The sequence below is a fragment of the Phoenix dactylifera genome, chromosome 9 (assembly GCF_009389715.1).
Source record: "Phoenix dactylifera cultivar Barhee BC4 chromosome 9, palm_55x_up_171113_PBpolish2nd_filt_p, whole genome shotgun sequence".
Classification (NCBI taxonomy): domain Eukaryota; kingdom Viridiplantae; phylum Streptophyta; class Magnoliopsida; order Arecales; family Arecaceae; genus Phoenix; species Phoenix dactylifera.
The window spans coordinates 21,164,859-21,190,972 of record NC_052400.1 but is presented as its reverse complement, the minus strand read 5'-3'; the positions used below and the strand labels follow the sequence as shown (position 1 = coordinate 21,190,972).

Below are 26,114 nucleotides of genomic sequence, written 5' to 3'. Positions count from 1 at the left end.
GTCCCGGCCGGCTTCCGAAGCCATGAAGACGGAGTATTATTTAAAAATGTTATGACACGAAGGTAGCGGGGAGCGAGATGGCAAGAAGGAAAGATTTGGATATATCCGTTGGCAAGACAGTTATAGAGGAGAGCAGCTACGAATTTAAGCGAGGCAAACTCGATTAAAGGCAACGGACGGCGGAGGGAATCGTCAATCGAATTATGTTCTTTTATTGTGACGAAGCTTCCCGGAAATTTCATTGCACAACAAGTTAGGTCGAAAGTCGCCGTCGATAACGTGACGTGCCAACTACACTCTGACACAGCGGGCACCGCCTTCGATGAATTGCTCGCTTTGCTTCGCCTCCGACAAACTTAAAAAAGAAGAAACTTTAATTTCGGTCAGGTACCATGCGCGGTAGATGTGTAATCAATATTGTCGACACGGATACTAAATTCGCAACCGGAAAAATCAAAAGATAAAATACTTCTAAATATTATAGATACATGAGCCGAAGACTGAGAAAGCTTTTGAAAGAATCAAAGATATGTGAGACTATTCAATTTGCCATACTATTTATCTATCTATAAATATATTTCGTCATAAAAATTGAACAACCATCAACAAGACACCAAATGTTCTGAACTAGAGAGTTCAGCCTCACATCACTCCTCTATCTTTAATACCATCACAAAATGACCCTACAGACAACGGACAGCGAAAAGAACCGGGGTAGCTTTCTAAAAATTTCTTACACAAGAAGTTAGCTCGAAAGTAACAACACTTGAGATAGTACATAATAACCTTGACTTTTTTAAATATTTTTTTATTCTTGATTGCACTGGCTATACTCATGCGACGTTAGTGGAAAAAACTTAATTTCGGTCAGTACCATACTCGGTAAATCCATAATCATTATCATCAACTTACATACAGTAAACAACAAAAAAAAATTTAAAAATAAAATATTTTAAATATTATAGATTTATGAGCAGAAGACTAAGGAAGTTTCTTTTAAAAAGAATTATGATATAAGAAAGTTTGTTTATTTAGGCCTGAGTCGGTAACTCACCGGAGTGTGACCGCAACAATATTAAAAGCAACCCTGCCGACTGAAACGTTATTCGAAGTTTGAAAACGATAGAATGCGCGGACTCGCCCACACACACCGAGAAGGTCGAATAACAACGAAGCCTCGGAGGCTCCGTTCCCATGGATCTTTCTCAAGCATTCGGCGATATTTAAGGCCTGGTCCCTCCTGATTGGTTCGTTTCGGCGAGCGAACACCCGCCTCTCGTATCGCGAGTGCTCCAGCGTGACTTCACGAATGACGTCCTCGCCGAAGAGATAAGGATTCAAAATAGACAAAAAAGGACAGGCCACATTTTCTTTGCCTGCACGCGACGACCGACTTTATTCGTGAATCGCACCTAAAACAGTAAAAAAATATAAAATATATAAATAAATTTACTTTCGTCTGACGGGACAAGTGGTAATTTTAATAATTACAACACAATACCAAACAAAAATTCCGGATCCCATCCCTACACTCTTTAATTTTATTATTACAAATTTTTACATAAACTCAAGCAGAACATTACGACAATGCACGGGTACCTACCCCAACTGGAATTTACACCCTCTCGCAACCATCCGTGGCCCCGCGCACCTCCCCCCCCCCCCCCCCCCCCCCCTTCTTCCTTTTTTTTTTTAACATGAGTACAGCTAGCCGAGTAAAAAATAATAATATAAAAATAAAGCGGTAACAAATCATGTTAAAATTTTTTTTAAAATAGTAAAAAAGATCACCTAATCTTTTTTTTTTTTTTAGGGATGAAAACGGCATTTCATATACCTAATCTGCCATGTTGTTCGTCTAAAATAACTCTCAATCTCTCACCAACTGCAGCTGCAGCGGATGGTTCAATCAATCAATTTAAAAAAATATTTTTTAAAAAAAATATTATTAAATTTTAGAATACTTTTTACGCAGATAACATCATTTTATGCCGTTCCTATAGCTGATGTGGCCCGCATACCTCGGGGTAGACGTAGCGTTGCTTGTCGTGCACGCAGGTGCGAGTACCCAAAAGTCAAAGCACTGATTGAGAAGCGAAGGTCGAACGAAAGAACGAACGACCGACTTACTTTGAGTGGGGCCCGCAATCGACTTTGAGCGCGAAACGCGATCGAAGGGTCGGGAGAACTTGTCTTGATGCCCCACGGCTGGTACCGCCGCCCCGCCATAAAAACAGGCGGCTGGCACCGCCGCCCCGCCATAAAAACAGGCGGCTGGCACCGCCGCAGATTCATTCATCGAGCGCTTATTTTCGATGCGGCACCACAAAAACGAACGGCCATGAATGGATCATGCACCCCCACTTGATGCTTGTGTAAGATAATTTTTTCTCGGATCTTTCTTTCTATCTTCTCACCGCCACAAAAAAATAATTTCTCCTCTTTCCAACGGACCTTTCTTTCCATCTTCTACGTCGCCGGCGGCCGCTATGCATATCGGAGGGCACGCCGTCGTCGATTTGTGCCTCCGGAGTCTTCAACCTGGGGAAGGGGGAATTGGTACCGGCGCTCAGAGAGACGAGAGACGTTGGACGCGAACGGGAGGCGAGGTTACCCCGGCAGAAATTTTTATTAGACCGGAAGCAAACCGCTAATTCGCCTATCCCGCGGTGGGTTAGGACGCCGTGTACCGAATGCAGGCAGCGATGGGTATTAATCCGTCGACACGTATACCTATCCCGCGGTCCTTTCGCGTTATTTCAGCGTCCGATTCGCGTCGCACGGTTCCATTGCGTTCCACTGCGTCACCGATGACGGTTCCCATCCATGCATGGCGGTACATGTACAGAATTTCATCATCACGATGTAGTATGCACATTATTAAGTTACAATAAATAAAATTTTAAAAATTAAGAAAATATCTAATGAAGGAAGAAGAGTGCCATAGCACCGATGTAAAAAAATAAATATAATATTCAAAATTATTCTAATTACTATAGTACTAAATTTATAAGCTATGATATAGAATTCAAGAAGAGGGTGACTGAGAATACCCGGCATATTCATGACGATATTTTTTACTGCACGCTTTTTACGAATGATATAGTTTTGGGGGAGAAAACTAAGGTGTAAATCAGAATTATCGAAGAATCAAAAGATTCCAGAATAATTAGGACCAAGATGTTAGGCGTACAATGTAGTTTTAGTAAATTTAAAAATAGAGAAGATGATAGAGTAAAACTTAAGAATCATAAAACTTGATTTTTTATAAAAAAAATAAGAGATTGAAGAACATGTTATTAATAGAAAAAAAGTAGGATAGATGAAATGGAGAAGTACAACTCATATATATTATGTGATCATATATAGAATACATACTATTGAACAAAAAATTTTATAGGATAGTAACATGATTGGCTATGCTTTATGGTATAAAATTTTGGATAATTAGAAAATAATATATGCATAAAATGAGTGTTGTTGAAATGAGAATGTTAAGATAAATGTATGATGGTACAACAGAATATGGAACAAGAAATAAAGCTATCGGTAAAAAAGATAGAGGTAACACCAACTAAGGATAAATTGAAACTAGAAATCTTAAATATCCATACAAAGTATCAAAGTCAAAATAAGGTTTTGCGCAAAAAAAAAAAAGGAGAAGAGGCTAGCAAAAAAAAAAAAAAAAGATGGTGTGAGCTGCTGCAGAAATAACTTAGCCAACTAATTTATTTAATAAAATTTAAAAAACTAGAAAAATGTCCGATGAATATAGAAAAGCACCATAGTACTAATTTATAAAAATAAAAATAATATTCTAAATTGTTCTAACTACTGTAGTATTAAAACATACTATAAAATATTGAAAGAGGATGATTAAGCATGGTAATTAAGGTGTAAAACAAAGATGTTCGAGAACTAATTTGGTTTTATGACAAGAAAACTGAGTATAGAATTTATTTTTTCTCCTTCAAAGGTTAATGAAGATATTTAGAGAAAAAAAATCTTTATATGGTTTTTACTGATTTGGAGAAAGCATATTATACAGTTTTTAAAGAAGTCTTATAGTGACTAGTAAGTGATAAAAAAAGAAAGGAGTTTATCATAGTTAAACTAATGTAACCAAAAAGTTATTAGTGAAAACTATCGATGATGATACTAGTGAATGTCCAACCATAATAGATTTACATTAAGGATCCGCTCAAAATCAGTACATTTTGTGTTAGTTATGAATGAACTTACTTGGAATATTTAGGATGATAGTTCTTGTTGCATGCTATTTATAGATAATATAATCTTAGCAGATAAAACTAAGGTTGGAGTTAATCGTAAATTAAAATTATGGAGTGCATTAGAATCAAAAGATTTTAGTTAAGAATCATAAGAGAAATTTAATACATGCAGAAGAAAAAAAATGATACAGATAGATCGAAAATTACATTGAATAAAGCAATAAGGAAGGATTTACTATCGCTACATCTTTTAGAAAAAGTATAGTCCTTAAACAAAATGGAAATGAGGAAAAGAGTTGACCCCAACTAATTTAGGACTAAGACTGAATTGAGATAAGTTGAGTGGTCATTGTGGATAATGTGCAAATAACTATGATTAAGAAGTCATCTCTCCAATTTAACACGAGTTAGAGGGGATATGAACTCAAACTTTTTAAGACAAGCACCTATCTCTAATCTTCAAATCATGAAAATCTATGTTTTGCACGACGATTATAATTGAATGAACCCTATATAATATCTTATGTCATATTCCATTTAATCATAGTTATTATCTAACAAATAGCCAAGACTGGACCTCTCCAATCCATTTCAGGATCGAAGAGGATCCAAACTTTTTCCAAAGTATGTGTTGGTTATCCTATTTGTATATATATATATATATATTCCACCCTTGCCAACTTCCCTTATGCTTGGCAAGCCTCCTTACGGTTTTACTCATACCATCCCCATCCGTGGGTCCGGCTCGGTTATCCCTCTGGACTCCGGCACGAATACCACGCATGAGTATGTCACACCTGACACCACCGAGGCTACTAGCAGAGCGATACGCTCCTTCAGACCCATGTCCGAGCAGGGAGCATCCGGTCTCCACAATTTAATCGACGTCCGAGCGTTTCGAACTTGAAACCATTTGGTTGGAAGTAAAGCCACGCTCCCACTAAGCTGCCACCTCAGTGGCTCTTATCCATATATTTGATAAAGATTTTGGTCGACAAAAAATTTTGGGTTTGGGTGCATGGCAATAAGGCATGATAAGAAATTTGTTAGATAAAATGTTGCGTGGAATTCACGATTCATCCATGAATTGTGTGATACATGGGGTGTCAATCTCCTGAACCCTAGCACATCTCCCATTAAGTCATGGATTGAGAACTTGTGATCTGTAGCAGTGGCAACTAATTAAACTCGTTCGATCGGGGAGGGAGAGAGAGACAGAGAAGAAGATAGTTAAGATTAGAAGAATAGTTAAGATGTAAGGGTGAGAGTGAACCAGATAATATTCATCCATACCAATTTTTGAATCTGAATAAATTTATTCGAATAGAAAATGAATTTGAGTATATGATTAATATGTATAAGCACGAAAACCTTATGGTGCAGGAAAGAGAAAATTAAACAAATATAAAAATATTTTAAAAAAAAATAAAATATGGATTAAATTTTATATAAAAGATAATATCTTAGTCACATATCCGATATACTGAATAGGTTTTAGTGTTTGTGAGAAAAAAAAAAAACTTGAAGTGATTAAACACAAGCAACGTCAATGTGAAATTTATGGATTACAAATAGATACAAAATGAAGATCCAGAGTCCAATTGAAATGGCATACATGAAATTGTCAATGGTATTTTTTCACTCATTAACTAAAACTCCATGTTCCCTGCTCTACATTCTAAATCCTCGTTTGAAAAAGAAATCCTAGTCGCTAAAATATGGTTTCTAAAGTCTAAATCATGGTTATCTAGGTTTTCTTTAAAAATTTTTCTAGTAGGCGATCTCTAAGAGCCAAATCTATCTGTTAAGATCTTTCGAGCTATTATTAAGGTCATTAAAAGTGCTGCCTTAAAATATAAGCTTTGAAAATTGCACTAAACTTTTTGAAAAAATTTTGAAGCCTCATCAATGGGACATAAAAATTTTACTCACTAATCTGTTAATCTTGATTTTTTTAGGACAACATGGATCACGCTGAGTATGAAGATAGCCACAACATAAGAATGATGATAAAATATAAGATTTTCGAAGGTAGAGGATAACATTATAAGCATTAGAAGGTTTTAGAAAACAAAGAAACGTTAGAGAAAGAAGAAAACGGCAGGTACCGAAGAAGGGCATTCCTTTCTTCCACTCATTGTTTAATTTGATTGATCCAATGAAAAGACTATGAACTTTTTTTCTTCTTCATCATCATTTAAGCTTATAAATATATGATTCGTTAAAATCCCTATAAACCCATTTAAAATCCCAAAAGTTCCAATCTTTCCGGAAAAATCAAGCCATTGGGACTAATTAACAAGAAACTCACCTCGACGTTCGTCGCTGTCCACATCGTTCGCCGTCAAGACCGCCCGCTTCGAGGGCTGCATGCACTTCATCGCCTCTTGCAACCCTGGAGAAAGTTCACAGAGAATCACAGAGAAGGTTGGCGATGTTGATGCCGTGCGCGGTGACCTCGGTGGTCTCCTTTGGAACGATGTTCATCGCCCTGCCCCCACCGCTCTCCTCCCTCTCGTCCTAAGGGAGATCTCTTCAGGCGGGGGGCTCCTTTTGCTACGGTGCTCTTCGAATAGGCTTCCCTCCGGCGATGGCGACACGGGAGGTGTTCGACCGTATGCCGAGAAAGCGAAAGAGGGGATACCCGTAGTAGTAGCAGGAAAGAACTGGGTTCGCTTCCATGATCTAGTTGTAAATCCCTTGGTGCCCGTGTTTATTTTCTTGACGGATTGGGTTTGGACTGGGATCCAGAATTTCGGTTTTGTTTGCGATCTTATTTAAAATCTTGCACCATCCTCGTAAACTTTTTTAAAAAATAACTAAAAATATTAATACATCTTATACTTAATTTATCTTCTTTGCCTGGTTTAATTTGTATCTATACCTATTTTAAATAAATATTAATACAAATTTTAACTGAACATGTACCTATTAAATAAAAAATTCCATATTTAGCTCTATTTGGAGTAGTAGATGTAAAAACAGGGCACTCAAAGTACTTGTATCGATATAATTTTATCTTAATTAGTAAAATAATAAATGAAGGACAAGGGTTTGCTGGATTTAGAAGAGTATTGGGAAAAAAAATGAGTTTGAAAATTGTATGAGGCGGAAGATTATGACATTGAAAAATGATAATCTATGCAATTAATAGACAAAAAACATAAATTTATTAAAATTTATTATTTATGGTATTTGTTAAAAATGTTGACCTGATTATATAGGTAATATTTCTCTAAAAAGTTTAGGGCATTTTCATTAATGATTTTGTCGAACAGAATTTATTTGACATACTCTTCTCATTTTATGATATATTGTATATTTTCCTTTGAAGAAAATTTATTATATATCTGTACAAAAAGTTAAGCAGGAATGTAGTTGCTAATGTAAGAATTTTAGTTACACTTCACTTCAACCTAGGTGATACTTCTTGATCCAACTTGCCAAGCTAGCATGATATTATTGGTTTTAGGTTTGTTATAAATGGTCTAAATCGCAGATAGATTTCCAAGACCAACTCATTGGTTATCGAACAAGTTCTTTCAACGAACCCAACACAAGCCGACCTTCTACCATCTTTGTAAATCAAATAAAAAAAAAACAAACTTAAAGGTTCTATCATGCAATGGATGTGCCTGTGTAATTAAATTTTCCAGCCTAGCTTGTAATTATGTGATTTTGCTGATTGTACTGAACCAATCCATGAATTTTATAAAATTTTTAGCCCAACCATCCAAATATAATTTGATTCCTGCATCGCCACTAGCAACAGTAATCAGCTTAAATTTTTGAAATTATTTGATTCCTGCATGGTGCATACCCATCACTACGAGCAACAACAACCAACATAAACTTTTGGAGTCATTTGGCCCTCAACATAGTTTCAGATTAAAAAAAGCAAATGGGATAGTATTTAGCCATTAGTTTGTGTGGAGAATCGCACAATCTAATGTAGAATTACACAAAGTAATGGGAATTCTCCTATCCTTTGGCCTTTCCCAGAATTCTCTCCCTACCGATCCTTTTCTCTTGCCCCAAGGCATTGGAACTAGGGTTTCGGAGGAAGCGCTGCTGGGCTTCTCCGAATTAGCGTGGCCCAACGTTTCGTATTTGCAGCCCAAAAAGAGCTCGAACGGGCGCGACTCCGTTTCTAGACTGCGGGCTCTTCGCAGGCCTGTACGACGAGTCTCCCACCGTCCTGTTCGCCATACTCGCTTTTTGGGTGCTCTAGGTTTCGCACCGAGTGGGAGGACGGACATGGCCTCTGGCCCGGCTTCTGCTCCGGGCTCCGGCCGGCAGTTCAATCTGGCGAAGGAGAGCGAGCTCAGGGTGGAAGTAGGCCCCGATACTCCGCTCCGCGTCCGCCTCCTCTACGGCACCGCCGAGATCTTCGGCACCGAGCTTCCACCGGAGAATTGGGTCTCCATCCCCCCTCGCCAAAAGCTCGCCGTGAGTTCCTTCCCTTACCCTTCCCCTCTCCCCTATTTTCTCGTACTTCTCTCGTTAATCTACTGTTGACTCCAAGAACTTGAAAACCCTCGCTTTAGATTTTCACATGGAATGGTGCGACCATCGAATTGGATGGAGTTAGCGAAGTTGAGTACGTTGCAGATGAGGTAAATTAACTCATGGGCTCATGGCATTTAGGTCTGGAGAGATTTCTGTTTTCTTGGATGTCTGGTTATTTATTAGCCAAATTTTTACGTTGTGATGAATTTTTTTAGACGCCTATGGTGAGTTATGTGAATGTCCATGCTATTCTTGATGGACGAAGGGTTCGTGCTAAAACATCCCAAGGCAGCGACAAAGATTCTTCCCAGGTATTAAGCTATTTATGGTTGCTCAGTTTCTTTCAATTTTTGCAAATGATGGTGTTGGCTGTGACTTAAGCAATGACCACATTCGCAGCTGTGGTTGTTTGCAGGGAAACTCTGCCTGCGGAAAACTCCACCTTTGAACGATACCGAATATTCATGTAGAATGATGAACATATAGCGTATGGGGTTTGATTGTCGTCATAACAAGTCTCGCACATATGGGATTTAATATTAGTTTAGCAGGTTAAGAAATATAGGCAACTTGTAAGTGATTTTGGCAAAGAGTGGTTATTGCAATGAAGAGTAACGAAATATAGCAGAGCAATGACAGGGAGAGAATATAAAGAATGTGTATGAGGAAATAGAAAAGTTCATTTAATTATTAGGTTAGGTATATATGCTATCTCTTGTTAAAAGATACATGGAAAAGGAAACTGTAAGTTTGTGAATTCATCAATTTGAATGGCTCAGACTAGTGACATACATCGGTAGGATGCCAAGTTAGGGGGCAGCATATAGGATGCAATAGCTTGTTTCAGATCCATATTGTAGTTGAAGTCCTTGAGTGAGATTGGCTACCGTACCTAGATGTTACTGAAACATGTTAAAAGATTATGTATGTTCATGTATAATAATTACTCATACGGATTTATTTTAGTTCTTGTGAAGTTTGTAGTCCTTAATCATTTTCCTTTTTTTAGCTCTCTAATAAACTTTTCATTTGAAGTTCAAGCATTTACTTTCTTATTATTTCAGGGTCCTCGAGTGATTGTTGTTGGACCTACAGATTCTGGAAAGAGTAGCTTGTGCAGGATGCTTCTTAGCTGGGCTTGTAAACAGGGTTGGAAACCTACATTTGTGGATTTGGATATTGGTCAGGGGTCTATAACAATTCCTGGATGTATTGCTGCTACTCCAATTGAGATGCCTATAGATGCAGTGGAAGGAATTCCTCTGGAAATGCCACTTGTGTATTTTTATGGGCACACTACTCCAACGTAGGCTCTCTTTCTTCATTACTAGCTTATTAATCAATATTTTATGATAGATCAGCCTTTTTAGTTGATGCCACTTTGTGTCCTAATTCTAGCCTATTTGCCTGCACTTCTATAATCATACAATTTGTGAATATGTTGCTCAACAGTGTCAATGCTGAGCTGTACAAAGTGCTTGTGAAGGAGCTAGCACGAACTCTGGAGAGACAGTTTTCTGGAAATGCTGAATCTAGAGCTGCAGGCATGGTGATCAACACCATGGGATGGGTAGAAGGTCTTGGATATGAGGTATTCTTTTTGGAATTTGTATCATGAGTTTTCTCACTATCACGGTAATATTTTACTATAAATTAAGCTGCAACATATTCATTCATCTGTTTAGTTTTGATCTGCAGTTGCTTCTACATGCAATTGAAACTTTCAGTGCTGATGTGGTTCTGGTCTTGGGACAGGTAATTTTCTTTGTATCAAAATTAACTCGACGTTGTACTTGAGAAGCTTCAATATGCATGGATAACTTCTGACCGGAAGGGCATTGTTCCCTTTGCCGCTTTTGGATTTTGTTCTGATTCTGACTTTTGCTCGAAGGTTGAGCTAAATAACATAACTATATGATTTATGTTCACAAGAATTCCATCTTCTGTTTGCCGTGGTCGAGATTTATTAAATCTTTATCTTAATAAAACCTATTTTTTGTTTGTCAAACTTGTCTCTGTTCTAGCAGGAGTTCAGGTTGGAGCATAAAACTAAAAGTATTGTTTGCAAACATCATGTGAATGCCTGAAATGCACCAGCTACAAATGTGCACATGTTGGCGTAGGAAAGTCCTGCATTCTGAATTATAGAGCAAATTTACACATGCATCAATCACAATCTCTTTAGGCTGTGTTTGGTAGTGGGATAGAAAGCCCCCACATAGATATTCTTAGCCCTCAGCATCTCTCAAGATTTTCGTATCCCTGGGTTTAGGAAAAATTGCTGCCTGGTCGGGAATGGGTGAGGTTAACTGAAAAAGAGGGAAAAGAGAAGAGAGAGAAGAAATTAGACTGGAATGGAGGGTTGATGTTGACCAGGCTGTCTTTACTCCAGTGAAAGTAGCACTTTTTGGAAGGATGGTAGGATAACCTACCCCTTGTCCCAGCATTTGAAATGCTTTAATGTTTTGAATTTTAGAAAGTTCTGGCTGACTGACTTAAGAGTGCATTTTCTGCTAAAGTTCTTCTTCAGATGCCTTTGTTCATTTTCTTGATGCATCTTGTCCAGGAGAAACTTTGCAGCATGCTGAAAGAGGTACTAAAGAGCAAGCCTAACGTTGATGTTGTGAAACTACATAAGTCAGGAGGTGTTGTCCTGAGGAATACAAAGGTCCGCCAAAAGGCGAGAAGCTTTAGAATCAGGGTAAGTTGCAGCTTGAGAGACATCATTGTTGTAATAATATACCTTGGTATTTCTTTATATTTTTTAATGTACTCAAAAAGCTATATGAAATATATGCTTGTTTGCCTCTCTTACATGTTATCTACATCAATATGCTAGGCTAACATGATAAATGTGTCGATATGCTTGTATTCATGGAAATATAACCAATCACGCTTACATTTTGCATAATAATATACCTTGGCATTTCTTTATATTTTTTAATGTACTCAAAAAGCTATATGAAATATATGCTTGTTTGCCTCTCTTACATGTTATCTACATCAATAGGCTAGGCTAACATGATATGTGTCGATATGCTTGTATTCGTGGAAATACAACCGATCACACTTACATTTTGTATAAGTAGGCTGGCTTTTACATATTAAGATACATTGTATTCTTGACATGATATGGTAAGGGAAACAAGGTATGCATTTAAAGTTTGTTACATCATAAGCTAGTAATTGTTTACACACTATCAGGGTTCCTCTTTTTGGTGAGAAAAATTAGGGTTCAAGTATCGAAATTCTTGTCGTATGGTGCACTATCTCTGAAAAGTAAGATTACTTGTTGATGAATTATTCCCTTAATGAATGCTGCTGGATTCTTCAACATTTTTTCAAAAAAAAAAAAAGTTGATGAGTTACTAATCACAGTATGCTATTTTATCAACCTTTTCAGACGATTCCTACCCTGCTCATGTTATTCCTGATTTCTTTTATAAGTCTAATTTTCTTTTAATTTATTTGTAAATTACAATGTGATATAAACTAGGATATCTGTTGTCTAACACATCTATTCATGCTATAACAATGGCTCATGAACGTACTGGATTTGGGCTAATGTTCAATTTTGCCTTACTTCCTAATCCACTTGGTTTCTCAAACATTTTCTTTTCGATATGTTTCTTAAAGATTGATAAACTCTTTACATTAGACGTTGTCTTTATCCTTTTTTTTATCCATATTTTCCAAGTATGGAGGAACCTTGGAAGGTTCATCTCAATAAGAGTGAATTTAAAGTGTAAATCATCAAGACAGGTCTGCTGACCTGCCTAATGTCCTTGCAGATTTTTTTGTTGCGCCCCTACCTTACCAGGTGTTGCCTTGACAAAGAGTTTGGTACCCATTCATTAATTATTAATGGTCAAGAGCCCAACAAAATATGTTCTAAACTTTGTAGCTTGATTGAAACAGCTGACAAATGTTGATGTCATAAATCTTATCAATAATGTTGTTTCAATCCATCTTGGAGCCATTATGTTATGTTGGTCCAGAAAGCATACATTGGGTGGAAAATAGGTTGGTCTTGGTCTTGATGTTAGTTTAGGTTGTTCATGTTACACTTAATTTTGGTTTTGGAGGTGTTTGTATTATAACTAGAGCGATAAACTTTTTTGTGTGTTGGTGACTAGTGAGGAACATTATAATGATCTGTCTTATCTGCTTATCCAATTTCAGTTATTCCTGGAAACTTTATAATGTTTCAGCACTTAAATTCCCATTTCTATAGAAGATCTCATGTATGAATTCTAAATGGGTTTCTTTGCAGGAGTATTTTTATGGGCTTGCCAACGATATGTCTCCGCATTCAAATATTGTGAATTTCAGTGATATTTCTGTCTACCGTATTGGTGGTGGTCCGCAGGCGCCCCGATCAGCACTGCCTATAGGTGCAGAGCCTGTGGCAGACCCTACTCGGCTAGTTGCTGTTAACATAAGCCGTGACTTACTCCATCTAGTTCTGGCTGTTTCATATGCAAAGGAACCTGATCAAATCATCTCCAGGTAAATATTTTCGGTTGCTGATTCATATCAACAATTATCTGTCACACTGCTCTCTTGGTTTGCATGGCTTATAGTGCCAGGCCTTACTGGATCTGGGGACCCAAAAGGGGTGTGCGTGCATCTGAGATACCGTCTACAGTTTGAAATAAGGAACCTAGATACCAGGCTTTTACATGAAAAAAGTTACCAACTATGTGAACTTTCAAATAGTCATAAACTTCAATAAGCATGAACTAAAAGCCCACTTCTCAATTATATCGATATAATCCTTGGCATTGGTTAGTTGGAAACAATATGCTAAGTGGGGAGTCTACTCTTCCTCTACACCTCTACTGGCTTCTCTGTGCGCCCAAGTAAAGTTTTAGGCTGATAATTCAAGAGAATGCCATCTATCTGGATACCAGAAAAATCTAGTGAGCATGGGCATGGGCTGCGATTTGCTGGTTCGGAGCAGGTTTTTCATACCTTGAGCTACTTTATAATTAACTTTCCTGGATCTGCAAAATTTTTGAAATTAACTTATGAGTTGCTTTGGGGAGGTGCGCGATGGTTATACTATTTTATGTCTGTGTTGGTGGCGACATGGTAGAGTCCGTTATTTTCTTTCTTCTTTTATGAGCTTTACTTCAGCTTATATTGGCTAACTTTTCTTTGTAATTTACTGCAGCAATGTCGCAGGGTTTGTCTATGTCACAGACATAGATATCCAAAGGTATCATTGACTACTTGATATGCATGTAAATTACCTTTTAATCAGCATTGACCATCTTTGGATCTGTGACAGGAAGAAGATCACATATCTCGCACCATGCCCAGGTGAACTCCCAAGCAAATTTTTGATAGTGGGAACTTTGACGTGGTTAGAAGGCTAAGCTTTTTTGAACAATGGCAGCAAATTCAAAAATTTAGGGACAAGTAGCTTGTAGCAAGAAGGGATTGCCTTCCTATCGTTGTTTGATGTTACTAGAACTTGAAGCAACTTATGGTGCTATGTTTTGGAAGATGTCCTTTAGATCATAGTTCTTTGTAACTTGGGCTTCAATGTAACCGAATCTGGTCAAGAAAAGGAGGATTTGCACGTACCAATCATGGAGTTTGGTGACGTGACTGCACTAGAATTTTCAAATGTTTTCTCTATTCATGGGTATGAATTGTCCTATCTTCAAATCTTATTAGAAGATCTTCGATGACATATGTTTACGTTTTCCACTAAAATTGTTCTGATGTTGACTAAGATATCCAGAGGACATCAAAGGTGCGCCTGGGATGCAGTCTTTAGGGTTTCTATGAAATTGTCGCATATGAAGCATCCCAGCACCGCCGCCTGCTCAGTGGAGCAGTTCTCTGATACGGTGGACACATTCATCGAAACGATTGTGACATTAAAGCATGTTGAGATGAAGGGTCACGCTTTTTTTTTTTTTTTCTTTTGTGCCGGAAAAAAAAAAAAAAAAAAAAGGGAAAGATGAGGGTGATCAGTAAGATCTCATCCACTTAGCAACTAAAATTGGCCAAAAATGTTTGATACGGACAAATAAATTTTACTCATATCTTATCTACTTGCAAAAGAATTCTATTAGTATCCTCTTTCACGTATAAGTACATCACACCAACACTACCTAAGTATCGGCAGACCAGATGGCAACTCCATCGGACAAATCAGATGGGAATATTCGGTCTCTGCATTTAATCGATGTCCGTGCGTTTCGAACCTGGGCCACTTCAGTGGGATCTTAAGCCCGTTCCAACCGTGCTACTACCTCGGTGATTAAGGGTCATACATTCCTTGACCATTTAGACCTATATGCCATGGTCGAGGCAATGAGCTGTTAGGTGTCCATAGGTAGACATTTAGGCTAAAAAATCTGTATTATTCTAAGAAGCACTAAATGATTAGACTGAATACAAATAAAAGTTCACTTAATAGCTTAAAGTTACTTTATCAATAAGATAGGCCCTATTTGCGTTATATATAGTTTTGATCAGAAAAGTAGACTATGGTGGATTCTCCATTTTCACATCACTGAAAATAACACTTTGGAGCTGCAAAGGCAATATATTGTATATATATATATATATAATAGAGATTCATTTTGTAGGGAGCTCTCCATTCACCACATGGATGCCAGTATTAATGATGCTAATATAATGTACTGGTAATCATTAAAGTCCATTACTTAATATGCAGTATATATTGATGACATTGGTATTAATGTATTCACCCATCATTAAGGTTTGTTGCTTAATGTGTAATAGAATTTTGGTTGTTAAAACCATCTAATTTTATTATAATTTATTATATTATTATATTACATTTCAAGAATAACTCGAAAAAAAGAGAAATTGTAGTTTGAACATCACGTTGAACTGATGTTAGTAACATTGATATTAATGATGGGAGTTTTACATGAAGGCTTAGCTTGTGCAGAGTTCTCCATTTACTAGATGTCGGCATCAATGGTGTCAGTATTAATAATAGGAGTTTCTGCTTAATCACTGCTTGTATAGAGCTCTCCATCTATCATATTAATGCTATTATTAATGTGATGGCCATCATTGAAGTTCATTACATAATGTGACATTTTAATAATGCTAATATTAATGGGTTCCAACATCATTAAAGTTGATTGCTTGATGCACAATTGAAACTTGGTTGTTGAAGTCTTCTATTTATTATAATTTTTTATATTATTATATTGCATTTTGAAAATAGTTAGAAAAAAAAAAAAAGCAAACCATATGGGGTTGGTATCAATTTTGAATGCTAATGATGGGAGTTTATGCTTGGCCATCATTTAAGCTCAATTTTTAATATGCAAAAAAAAATTTCTATTAAAGCCTACATTTATTATAATTTGTTATTTTGTTGTATTGCATTTCAAGAATTGTTGGGAAAAGAAAAAAAAAGTTTTTTTGCTTGTATCATGCGGTTTATAGGCCAGCAAAAACTAAATTGAAGTGCAAAACTTACTTTTCTATCCGTTTAGCCAGCCGAACTATGAAACATTTATATCATTGTTCCACCAACTCTCTCGAATTTTTACATTCAAATGAATTGCCCAAATATTATAGTCTATGTGGGACCTAGGAAGACTTTCTGTTTGAGCGCGGTTTTGGACAGTAGCGGACTATAGAGCATCAATTTTTTTTTGTTTTTTCTTTTAACTGTTTAACAGAAAAGTGATTGTCGAACTTAGCATGCAAACCACTGGAAAAAATGACTAGACTTAAAGGAACAAAAGAGTGGTCAGCCCTCTCAAATTTTGGTGTCTAGCCTGAATCCATTTATTTTTTGCATAATTTGATAGCTCCTATGCACATAAACTTCATGTTACATGATGTACATACAATTGCATGCTACATTTTGATACGACGTTATTTGCAGCAAAGAATCATGTATTTATGGATATTTTTAATATGAACCATACGTAATTATTTAATTCCTTACATGCTGTAACCAAAATCTTCTCAGGTACATGAATGTGTATCCCCTTATATGTCTTCAAATGTCCTGCACAAGGTATCAGATAAAGATCTGTAGGTGGGAGCAGCTCTTGCCTGGCCACTGATTACAGCACATTGGCGGATATTGAATGATTAGCTTTTTTTTTCCTCCTTTTCTTTTTCCGGAATGGAATTGTATCATGAGTTCACTCAATAATTACGGTGGCTGGAATGGAACTGTGTCATTACCGCTGCCTTGTCTCATCCCTAGGCCCCCTACCCACCAATGTGATGGATCCTTAGAGCCAAATATTCCTATTTAAGGCCACATGATAAACCTGGTTAGTATTTTCAGGGTCCCTGTATATCCAGTGTAGTCAGAATATAACTTGGACAATAGAAAACCCTAACATAATGCAATATTTGAAAAACCATTAAAATGTTATCACCGAAAGATCAGTGTCAATTAATATACTGATTACTGATATGGAATACAGTTGTGCTGTGTATCGTTTTCTTGGTTAAAAAAAAAAAAAAAGATGGATGCACCCTCTTGCATCAGTTTTCAAAATCTTATAATAATACAACCTCCAATATGGAATGGAGCCCCAGAAGATGAGCTTGCTGATATAAACACATATATGCCATACCTCAATAAATTTCCACTTAGATACAGTCATATCTAGATCAAATGATGAAGATCTGCATCAATGATTCAAACCATCAAATATAATCTGCATCTCTAAAATATTTATAAATCAAAAATTATGTGATTTGAAAGTTTTTACCTTATGCATCAAGTAAATAAAAAATAGATATTGTTTTGTTGTTTCATATCACTTAACCAATTTTTTAACCATTTGCTACATAGATCCTTGAATTATATAATTTTTTATATGGAATTTAAAGATAAAAAATTATATCTAATGGCTCGGATTATTAATGTAAGACCCACTATCGTTCGATTCAAACCTGACTGGATCTGACCAGAAGTATAGCCACATACATCTTTGTGCTACAAAGTCAAGACATTTATTGCAAGATCAAATAGTAGACCCATATGTATAGTCTGATCATTTTTAAAATACTATAATTAATAGACTGCATGAACCCTCCTTTCACAACCAGGTCATTGACCTGCTGTCTGGGTCAGGAAAGACCTAAGCCATGCCTAGGCCATTCACCGCCTCGAAGCAACTTGGAACTTTTATGGTTTGGAGAGTTCCAGTCATCCAAATCACCCTGTGATGAAAAAAATAAAAACATGAACTTCACTGGAAAAAAAACTTCATTTAGATGGAACGGGTGTTTGTTATTGCTGCTTCCTTGCTTGAAGAATAATAAGGCGATTCGCAGAAAAAAGCCTCTTGAGAGTCCTTTTAATCTAACGTAACATCGCACACAGAAGCAGCAGGGAAAACTCCAAACAAAAGAATGATGTAGATGATCTTCCCGCTTACCAAAACTCCAGTTTTCTAGGATACATCTACAGAACAAACACAGCAGAGAACAAGCACTATTCCCAGCAGGTGACAGGGTTGTGGAGATTATAAAAAATAGTCAGGAGTCCTGCGAGTAGTCTCTGGCTCAATCTGCCTTGGCGCTGGATCAAATTGGAGGAAGTTCTGTTCCATGTTCTCCCCAATCTCCATTATAGCTGCCATGTTACCACAACGGTAACAATAATTTGGTGCACTGAATACTGTAACAACATTTCTGTCCTGCAATATATAGAGCCACAATAGATAATGTGAAAAATCATTTGATTACTTATGTTAAATAAAGAAAGTTTAAGAAAATAAAAGAAAATTTGAATGCACTTAGATGTCGCCAAAGCTTTGAAAATGGTCAGTGGTTTATGCCGAACCATAATGCATGTCCGTAACTATTAAGCAAAAGCTTTCACCACATTCGCCCACGATCTAGACAGGTCATGGTAACAAATCAGACAGCGGTCTTTTCCAACTTTTGGAAAGCCACTTCTAGATTACCGCACAGATTAAAATAAAAAATCAGACAGAACTCCAGGAAAGGGAACTGCAATCCTCAGTCATGCTGTAATGGAACTTAATTATAGCCACAAACTTTCATTATGATGTAGCAAAGTATTCTAAGCACAAAAGAGTAACAGCAAAAAAATGAAATGGTCCATAGTTCCAGTCGACCAACCTGACACCAGTTGTAACCTTCCATGACAAGTTGATGTGCTCTGGCAACAAGGCCAAGACCATTTGTGTGATTAAACTGTTGCGCAATGTCCTGTCCAAATGTGTACCCTGCTCCCCTTGGGGATATACCCCACCCACATCGGTCATCCGGATCAGACCACAAAAGATCACACATGGGTCCTTCATGTGGAACCTAGAGGCAATGAAACATTTATATTACCAAAGTCAGATGCCGATTGTAGAAGGCACTGGATTCCACTAGATTCTTTAACATAAAGCATGTAGATTTCAAACCAAGCATGTTCAGCCTCAAGCATGGAAAGAATAGTACCAACATTACAAGCCACAGAGCTGTGATTCGACATATTCACATCAAGTATTACTTTTAGGGACATCTACTGAAGAAACCAACTCCACCATGACTTACAGTCACAAAATCAGCCAGCAAGCATGGGTCACAATTTAACCAAAAATTGTTTCTCCCTTCTGGTAGGGAGAAGATTAAGTAAGCAAACTTTCTGTCGAGATTACTAACTCTTAGAGTCTGTGGCATAAGGCTGGGGGAAAAAAAGGATCTACCTTGTAGAAACAGATCAGTCTATGTCAACCTAGGAGAGTCCCTACCAAATGCTAAAACAGTTTAAACCAATCAGGTGGCATCCAGGTGCAGCATGTTCCAAAAAAAAACAGGTTAGATATTCAGATTAAATACCTAGCCTAGAATCATCAAGAATAAAAATCAGATCCAAATGTGAATATATGGTCACTAGGGTTTGGAATTATCTATTTCTTAAGAAATCAGCTTGATCATCAGCATTTCCAAAATCACCCAGGTCAGGAATTCAGATTTCATAATAACAGTCACCAGGAAGCATCCTGTTATTATTAACTAGTTCATATGTACATGCTCATCTAGATCTGGTGCCACCGATACTTATGATCAGTTCGATCAGGTAATTCAGGTTGCGAAAGGTGGCAACATAACTCGTGGAAACATGAGTCTAAAGCTTGGTATAACCCACCCAACTAACCCAGCTTCTACAAAAGGAGGCATCCATATGAGATTGAGCATAAGCCAATCAAAAAATGATTGCATTTCTGATCCCAGGAGAGCTTTGAACTAGATCCACCATATAATGTTTCTACCACAGATGCACAGATGCTGCTGTTTTCAAACAGTTTCAAGCTAAAAATGATTCAAGGCTATATAGATTTCTCAAAGAGCACGATACTAAATCTTTGTCAAGCTAAACTACAAAAAATAAGAAAAAGAATATCTAACTGAGATGAAAGAGGATAATGTAATAATAGTACTTGTAATATTGACTTCTAAATATGGCATCATAGCAAACCAACATCGGCAAAACCGACCGAACCCCGTTTCAAACCGTACCGGTGTTCCGGACGCGTTCTCGGAGCTAGAGAAGAAGAAGGAAAGAGCAAGCGGGGGAGGGAGGGAGAGGGAGAGGGAGAAGACGCCAGTGGAGGCCGCGAGGGGGCTGGCGCTGGGAAAGAAGGGCCACTTAAGCAGGGCTTCTTCCCCGGCGTCGGCCCTCCGCCGGCGACGCTCCCCCACTCTCTCTCTCTCTCTCTCTCTCTCTCTCTCTCTCTTCCTCTCTAGTTATCCCTCTCCCCCGTCTGTTCCGCTGTGTCGGTACGGGCCCAGCACGGCATGGCGTAGGTCCGTACTGAGCCATCCCACCGGAAAACCGGTATGGGGTCCAATATCAGTTCCTCCAACCTTGCTGCAAACCTAAAGATCAAATATAATAGCATTTGAATTGGTAATTGACTATTGTATGTATTAACAAACCAAGTATAACAAACAATATATGAAATCATGGAGTAAAAGGATAGTATAAAATAAATGTACAAACCCATGACTACGACATAAAATTATCGTTCAACTTTTTAGACAATAAAACTGCATAATATGACATGAAAACAAGACATAACATTCAGTCAAAACTTTTATGGAATAAATATATGATGCCGCAACAGAAAAATGAATACTGAACAAGTTTCTTCAGCAATTAACTGTTAAATGAAAAAAAAAAAAAAACTAAATGAAAACACCAACATCCCAGTACCCAAACCGCTCACCTAAATGGATGGAAGGATATCATTAGAAAGCAGGGAGGCCTCATTTGTTCATTGTCATCAACCACACGGTTAATCTTCATTTTACTCCTTACACAGATTGTTGCCTTCTTGATGTTTACTAAAATAAAGCATGAGAATTACCGACATTCCTGATTTGACCACTGTACAAAAAAAGGGGTTTCTGATACCCACTGCATCACAATGAGCCTTTATTTGTTAAGAATCTGTCATTAGGTTGTTTTGCTTGTCTACTAACATCTGATCAATTAATATTATTGAGAACACTACACCTGAATCCCACATGTAGAACCATAATTAAAATGCATTAACCCTTTCTTGTAGAAAAATCAAAATGTTAGAGAAATAGAATTTGCAAAAGTTTGGATACTAGACTGTTCTAGTCATTTTAGCCGCAGTGGATAAATCTTAAATCTGACTGTTACTGCAATAATTATTCACTGTCTGATTGGAAATGTAAAAACTAAATGCAAATAATACATTAAATGATGATAGTCAGAATATGGCTGATCAATGTGGACCTGTTAATCATAAAAAATCAGATTGAGAAACAAATTAGTGATAGAACCCCCTCCAAGAGTCCAAACTTGGCCAAGTTACACTCACCCATTCAACCATTGCCAACCTGCTTAACTGGTTCTCTCCATCAAATTCTCCCTACCTTACCTTACCCACTTCAGTGAACCTCTTCTCCCACCTTTCCTCCACCCCCACTAACTCAACCTACACCTCCCACCAAACTGGCCAGGGAGCTTCTCACCTTTGGCCAAATTGCCTCAACCCACCCCTTCACCCAAGATCTAACCTAAGGGCCTCCTACTCTGCCCATATCATCATTGGTCGGAAGATATTTTGAGTACTAAGTTAATAGATGCAACAATTAAGGGGAAAAAAAAGAAATGCATACCTCCTGTATACGATCAAGAGAACGAATGTTATCTAGTGTATCCAGAGAAGGGGAGAGACCACCATGCAAACAGAATATCTAAAAAATAATTGTAAGCGGTTGTCAGGCATAAATCATAGATTGAGGTATAGTTAAAAATCTTGCACAAATCCAAAATCTGCACCTGATTCTCAATAAGGGCTGTAAGTGGCAGATAGTCAAACAGGTCAGTGAAATATTTCCACACATTTGCATTGCCATATTTTCTCAAACATTCATCATAGAAACCATACCTGTAACAAAAGCCAGAACATTAGTGGATAGAAAATCATAATTATTAGAAGTGACTGAGCGATTATTGCTGATCAGATTTTCCTATTCTGAGAACAACTGGGGTCAAATGCCAGTCACATATTTCTCTAATGGGAACATTGTTTATAACTGACAAGAAGTGGGAAGGACTCCATTTACTAGTTCATCAACACGCAGACGAAATATATGATCACAGAGCTATATCACAGAAGAATTACAGTTCAGATGAACCTCTTAAGATTTTTAATAGAAGCTTCAAGAACTGCAGGAAAACAGAACTTATGTCATTAGTAGCTAGTGGCATCTAGCAGAAATGTGCCTTTAATTTTACTGCCTTCTTCATGTCTCAATATCACAGGGGAACACATTAAGCTTGCTTGCATCGGATGGGAGAAATAATATGAAGTATTTATTGGCTTGAGAAATTACCATCAAGCAGAATTCACAAAACCATGATGAAATCCTGGGGAAAGAAAAAGCAAAGTCTCTAATGCATAATGGTTTTTTCAGGTCAATACTGCAAAGCATATGGAGTTCTCTTTTATGGAAAAATCTCTAAACAAATAAGCACAAAAGAAGCACCAAATCTTCTTTTGAAATGCCATATGCTAGCAGATATCATGAATTACATGGTCACAGAGATTTGTTCAAAAACACTTTTTGTGGACAATAATGCAGTAGGCAGCTCTGCATCTTTGTGACAAAGGTATGTGTGGAACAAAAAAGGACCTTGGGCGCATATCAACGATTCATAAAACTGCATAAATTCCTATACTAACATCAAGAAGAAGGTCAAAACAGCACACAAGCAAAAAAAAAAAGGAAAGAAAGAAAGAAAAAGTGCTCTAGATATTCGCAATGATAAATTCATCTTCATCATACTGTATTTATTTCATATCAAGAAAATTGAAAAGATCATCAAAGAAGATGATTAATTAATTCCAAAATTAAGGGACAAAGCATAACACTGGAGATTCCAAAAAGGTAGGTCCCTTGTAGCGTAATATGGATTTTAGTTAAAGCACAGATCAAAAGTTATGTAGTTAAATCTGATGAAAAGTCATGTGGCTAAAAATCAAAACAAGGGGTGTCAGTTTATACTAGAGAGACAGTGGCATCCTGAAACTTATTTATATCGGATCATCATTACCTGTTTTGAGAAAAGAAATCAGGTCCCATTGCAGTCAATTGCATATCCAAACATGAATGAAGTCCGACAAGATTACCTCATCACTACAATAAGTCTTTATCCCACTAATAACACCCTTTATAAAATAATAGGTTTGGTAACTGTCATTTCATTGTTTCCCAAGCCACCCTGCTGAAGCAGCCTAGTGATCAGAAACCTTCTCTAAGTCCATCTTATGGCCCTACCAACCAAATGAAGAGTAATTGTTATTGATTTTTCTATCATTAATTCTCCTGGAACTTCAATGATATGCCAGAGACAGCAGTTACCCATGCTGTAAGTAAACTTAGCAAACCAACAAGCTATAAAGGCAGCTAGGATCGACATCATCATATTTTAAAGAACATACTACGCTTTCCACCTAAACCAACCCTGTTCGAATCAGTGCCAAGTTCCTGCCATATATAGTTTTATGGAATAAAAAAACTTATGGTTATATGAACTGCAAATAGTAACAACTCACACTTGAGTAATTTGCCGACTTTCATGATTTCCTCTCAAAATTGTAATTCTATCTCTATAACGAACTTTCAGGGCCACTAAAAGTGTAACAGTCTCCACTGAATAATAACCACGATCTGCATGAGAAAGTAAATAACTAGTATTAAGCAAGGATGATGTTAAAATAGAAACAATAATGTCCGAAGGACATAATGAACCCTAGTGGTACTGATGTGTACCAAAAATTTAATGCAAACAGAATAAAGGAACATGCCGGTCACTTTGTACTGGAAAAGAAAAATCCAGAGGCATTCGCAAATAGGAATGCCTGCACAGATAGTTAACACCATAGCCGATTGAGCACAAGCATTTGTCATCTGCCTTAGGAAGTTTACTGTGCAACAGTAAGACTACTAGCACAACACAGTAAATTTAGCTTCTCAATTAATGATAAAAAAACACTGAAAGCAGATCTTAACTCAGGGTGTTAAGACCTTTCAGTTGGGGTTTTTTAAAAGCATATCTGCTTTTTAATGTACAATTAATGGGAAGTTCAATTAGCATGCTAAAAGAAGTAATGTAGCATATGTATATAGAGGCCAATAAGAACCCCAAAGTTGGGAAGTAGGTGAAATCCTCCAGCAAGCAAGCTTGCCCTAAAAGAACCTTGTCTTTGTTATTTTCTCGATGGTTTAACAAAAATCACAGCACGCATCACAGAAAGGAAAAGAAGTTCCCGAAGAACATGCCCTGAATAATTCAACTTAAAGACAAGCTGTTCTAGGTTTGAATTCGGCCATGTACATGCAGAAACTTCTTTGCAAAACGTCATAAGAATTTTCAGCAGCCATTCAGCCAATCTTTCTCCAGGTTTGGTCATCTTATTCAATAATATGGTGACTGCTATTTTCTCAACAAATAGGATTGCAGTTATAGTGTAATTTCTACAGATTTGGCACAATAGGGCCCCTTCGTCCTTGAACAGCTTCAAAACAGGACGATGCAGCCATATCAGGGATGGTGGACTACTGCCACTCTAAAAACAATGATTTCAAGAAGCTATCTCTCCTACTGCAATCATAATTTAGCCAATTTTTTTTCTAAAACTACGGTTTTTTTAACAATCAAAAAATCCAACGTACAACAGCAATACTTTCTACAGTTTATTAGTAGGCAAAAAAAAAAAAATAGAGCAATATATATAGCAGGACCAAGAGATAAATCCTATTAAGGGGGAAAATATCTGTTGCTTTTCAACGGAAAGATAAATAAAATAAAGACAAAACAGGAATCAGCTCCCCTTAAAAAAAGATATATATGACATGAATTCGTTAGGAAACATAACAGTCATATTTTCAACAAATACGAATCTCCGAACCCTAAAACTAAAATTTCAAGCCAAGAAACCTAAGGAAAACAAGGGAGCCGCTCCTTTCCCTCGAGCAAATAACTGACCTACGTAGTCCCCCATAAAGAGGTAATTGGTGTCGGGCGCCTCTCCTCCGATCCGGAACAGCTCGATGAGATCGTGGAACTGGCCGTGGATGTCCCCGCACACCGTGACAGGGCACTTCACAGGCTGGACGTTCCACTCCTCCATCAGGATCTCTCTCGCCTGCTCGCAGAGGGCCTTCACTTCCGCCTCCGGCAAGAACTTGCATTCCCTCAGGTGCTCGATCTGCCGGTCCAGATCCGCCAAGTGCGACGGCATCGCGCCCCCCTCTCCTCCGCCCGATCTGCGACGGGAACCGATCAGCCGATCGAGATCAACCGGGAATCCGCTGGAACGTCGCGGTCTAGAAACCGGAGGCCCGGAACTACAGCGATCGGCGGCGAATTAGGGTTCGGGTGAGGGCTGAAGGGAAAAGAAAAGAAGAGTGGGGCAGAGACGACTCGATCCAGATTCGCCTTTGCTCATTCCTCCATTCTTTTCTTTCTTTTTTTTCAAAAAAAAAAAAAATAGGCGGAGTCGGCTACGCAGGAAATCGAATGCCTTTCCGGCCTCCTCACAGAGAAGCCACCAAATTAAAATAAAAGGGAGAGAAAATAATACTATAATCTTGATAGAAATTAGATAATAGTTCCATTAAGATAACTCGCGGAACTGTGGATTCAAGTTCGTCCGCATTTCCACCAATCAATCTCAGCCGTCCATTTGTTCACCTACTCCACTAGATTAAGGATCTCAAGTACGTGGAACAGTTCTTCTAGGTTATATCTAACAACAAACTGCCTTCTGTGTTTGTCGAACGAGGACCATGAAGTCGGTGCAGGAACCGAGTTGTAGTTTCCAATCTTGACCT

At 37.6% G+C, this 26,114-nt stretch overlaps 2 protein-coding genes and 1 long non-coding RNA gene across 5 annotated transcripts; 1 reads left to right on the top strand and 2 right to left on the bottom strand.

Moving 5' to 3' along the window:
• Window positions 1–406: 406 nt before the first annotated feature.
• LOC108511398 lies at window positions 407–6,944 on the bottom strand. Of its 2 annotated transcripts, XR_003386168.2 has the most exons (3): window positions 6,544–6,944; window positions 2,022–2,799; window positions 407–1,412 (listed from the first exon to the last, which is right to left on the bottom strand). It is a non-coding gene; the product is annotated as an uncharacterized LOC108511398 (long non-coding RNA). The 2 variants fall into 2 exon arrangements; XR_003386167.2 differs by lacking the exon at window positions 6,544–6,944 and having other exon boundaries at window positions 2,022–6,537.
• Window positions 6,945–8,340: 1,396 nt separating this feature from the next.
• LOC103709610 (protein CLP1 homolog) lies at window positions 8,341–14,422 on the top strand. The gene is made up of 10 exons (XM_008795052.4): window positions 8,341–8,681; window positions 8,780–8,848; window positions 8,957–9,052; window positions 9,806–10,047; window positions 10,194–10,332; window positions 10,440–10,496; window positions 11,308–11,442; window positions 13,015–13,250; window positions 13,918–13,962; window positions 14,035–14,422. The coding sequence occupies exons 1-10, from the start codon at window positions 8,490–8,492 to the stop codon at window positions 14,120–14,122; spliced, it is 1,299 nt and encodes a 432-aa protein (XP_008793274.2). The 5' UTR covers window positions 8,341–8,489; the 3' UTR covers window positions 14,123–14,422.
• Window positions 14,423–17,729: 3,307 nt separating this feature from the next.
• On the bottom strand, window positions 17,730–25,839 carry LOC103709608 (serine/threonine-protein phosphatase PP2A-1 catalytic subunit-like). 2 transcript variants are annotated; one of them, XM_008795050.3, is made up of 6 exons: window positions 25,267–25,836; window positions 23,834–23,948; window positions 22,054–22,162; window positions 21,891–21,968; window positions 18,864–19,055; window positions 17,730–18,415 (listed from the first exon to the last, which is right to left on the bottom strand). In XM_008795050.3, the coding sequence occupies exons 1-6, from the start codon at window positions 25,520–25,522 to the stop codon at window positions 18,242–18,244; spliced, it is 924 nt and encodes a 307-aa protein (XP_008793272.1). In that variant the 5' UTR covers window positions 25,523–25,836; the 3' UTR covers window positions 17,730–18,241. The 2 variants fall into 2 exon arrangements, with proteins under 2 accessions (XP_008793272.1, XP_038986368.1); XM_039130440.1 differs by lacking the exon at window positions 23,834–23,948 and having other exon boundaries at window positions 25,267–25,839.
• Window positions 25,840–26,114: the final 275 nt, after the last annotated feature.

Bases quoted from the DNA above. Each gene is read 5' to 3' on its own strand.
- LOC103709608 (XM_008795050.3), bottom strand. From the start codon at position 25,522: ATGCCGTCGCACTTGGCGGATCTGGACCGGCAGATCGAGCACCTGAGG. The intron at 21,969-22,053 runs GTGCAGATTTTG...ATTATTTTTTAG, and splicing joins CAGCCCTTATTGAGAATCAG to ATATTCTGTTTGCATGGTGG. The intron at 18,416-18,863 runs GTTGGTCGACTG...TATATATTGCAG, and splicing joins AAGGTTACAACTGGTGTCAG to GACAGAAATGTTGTTACAGT.
- LOC103709610 (XM_008795052.4), top strand. From the start codon at position 8,490: ATGGCCTCTGGCCCGGCTTCTGCTCCGGGCTCCGGCCGGCAGTTCAAT. The intron at 13,251-13,917 runs GTAAATATTTTC...AATTTACTGCAG, and splicing joins CCTGATCAAATCATCTCCAG to CAATGTCGCAGGGTTTGTCT. The intron at 13,963-14,034 runs GTATCATTGACT...GATCTGTGACAG, and splicing joins ACAGACATAGATATCCAAAG to GAAGAAGATCACATATCTCG.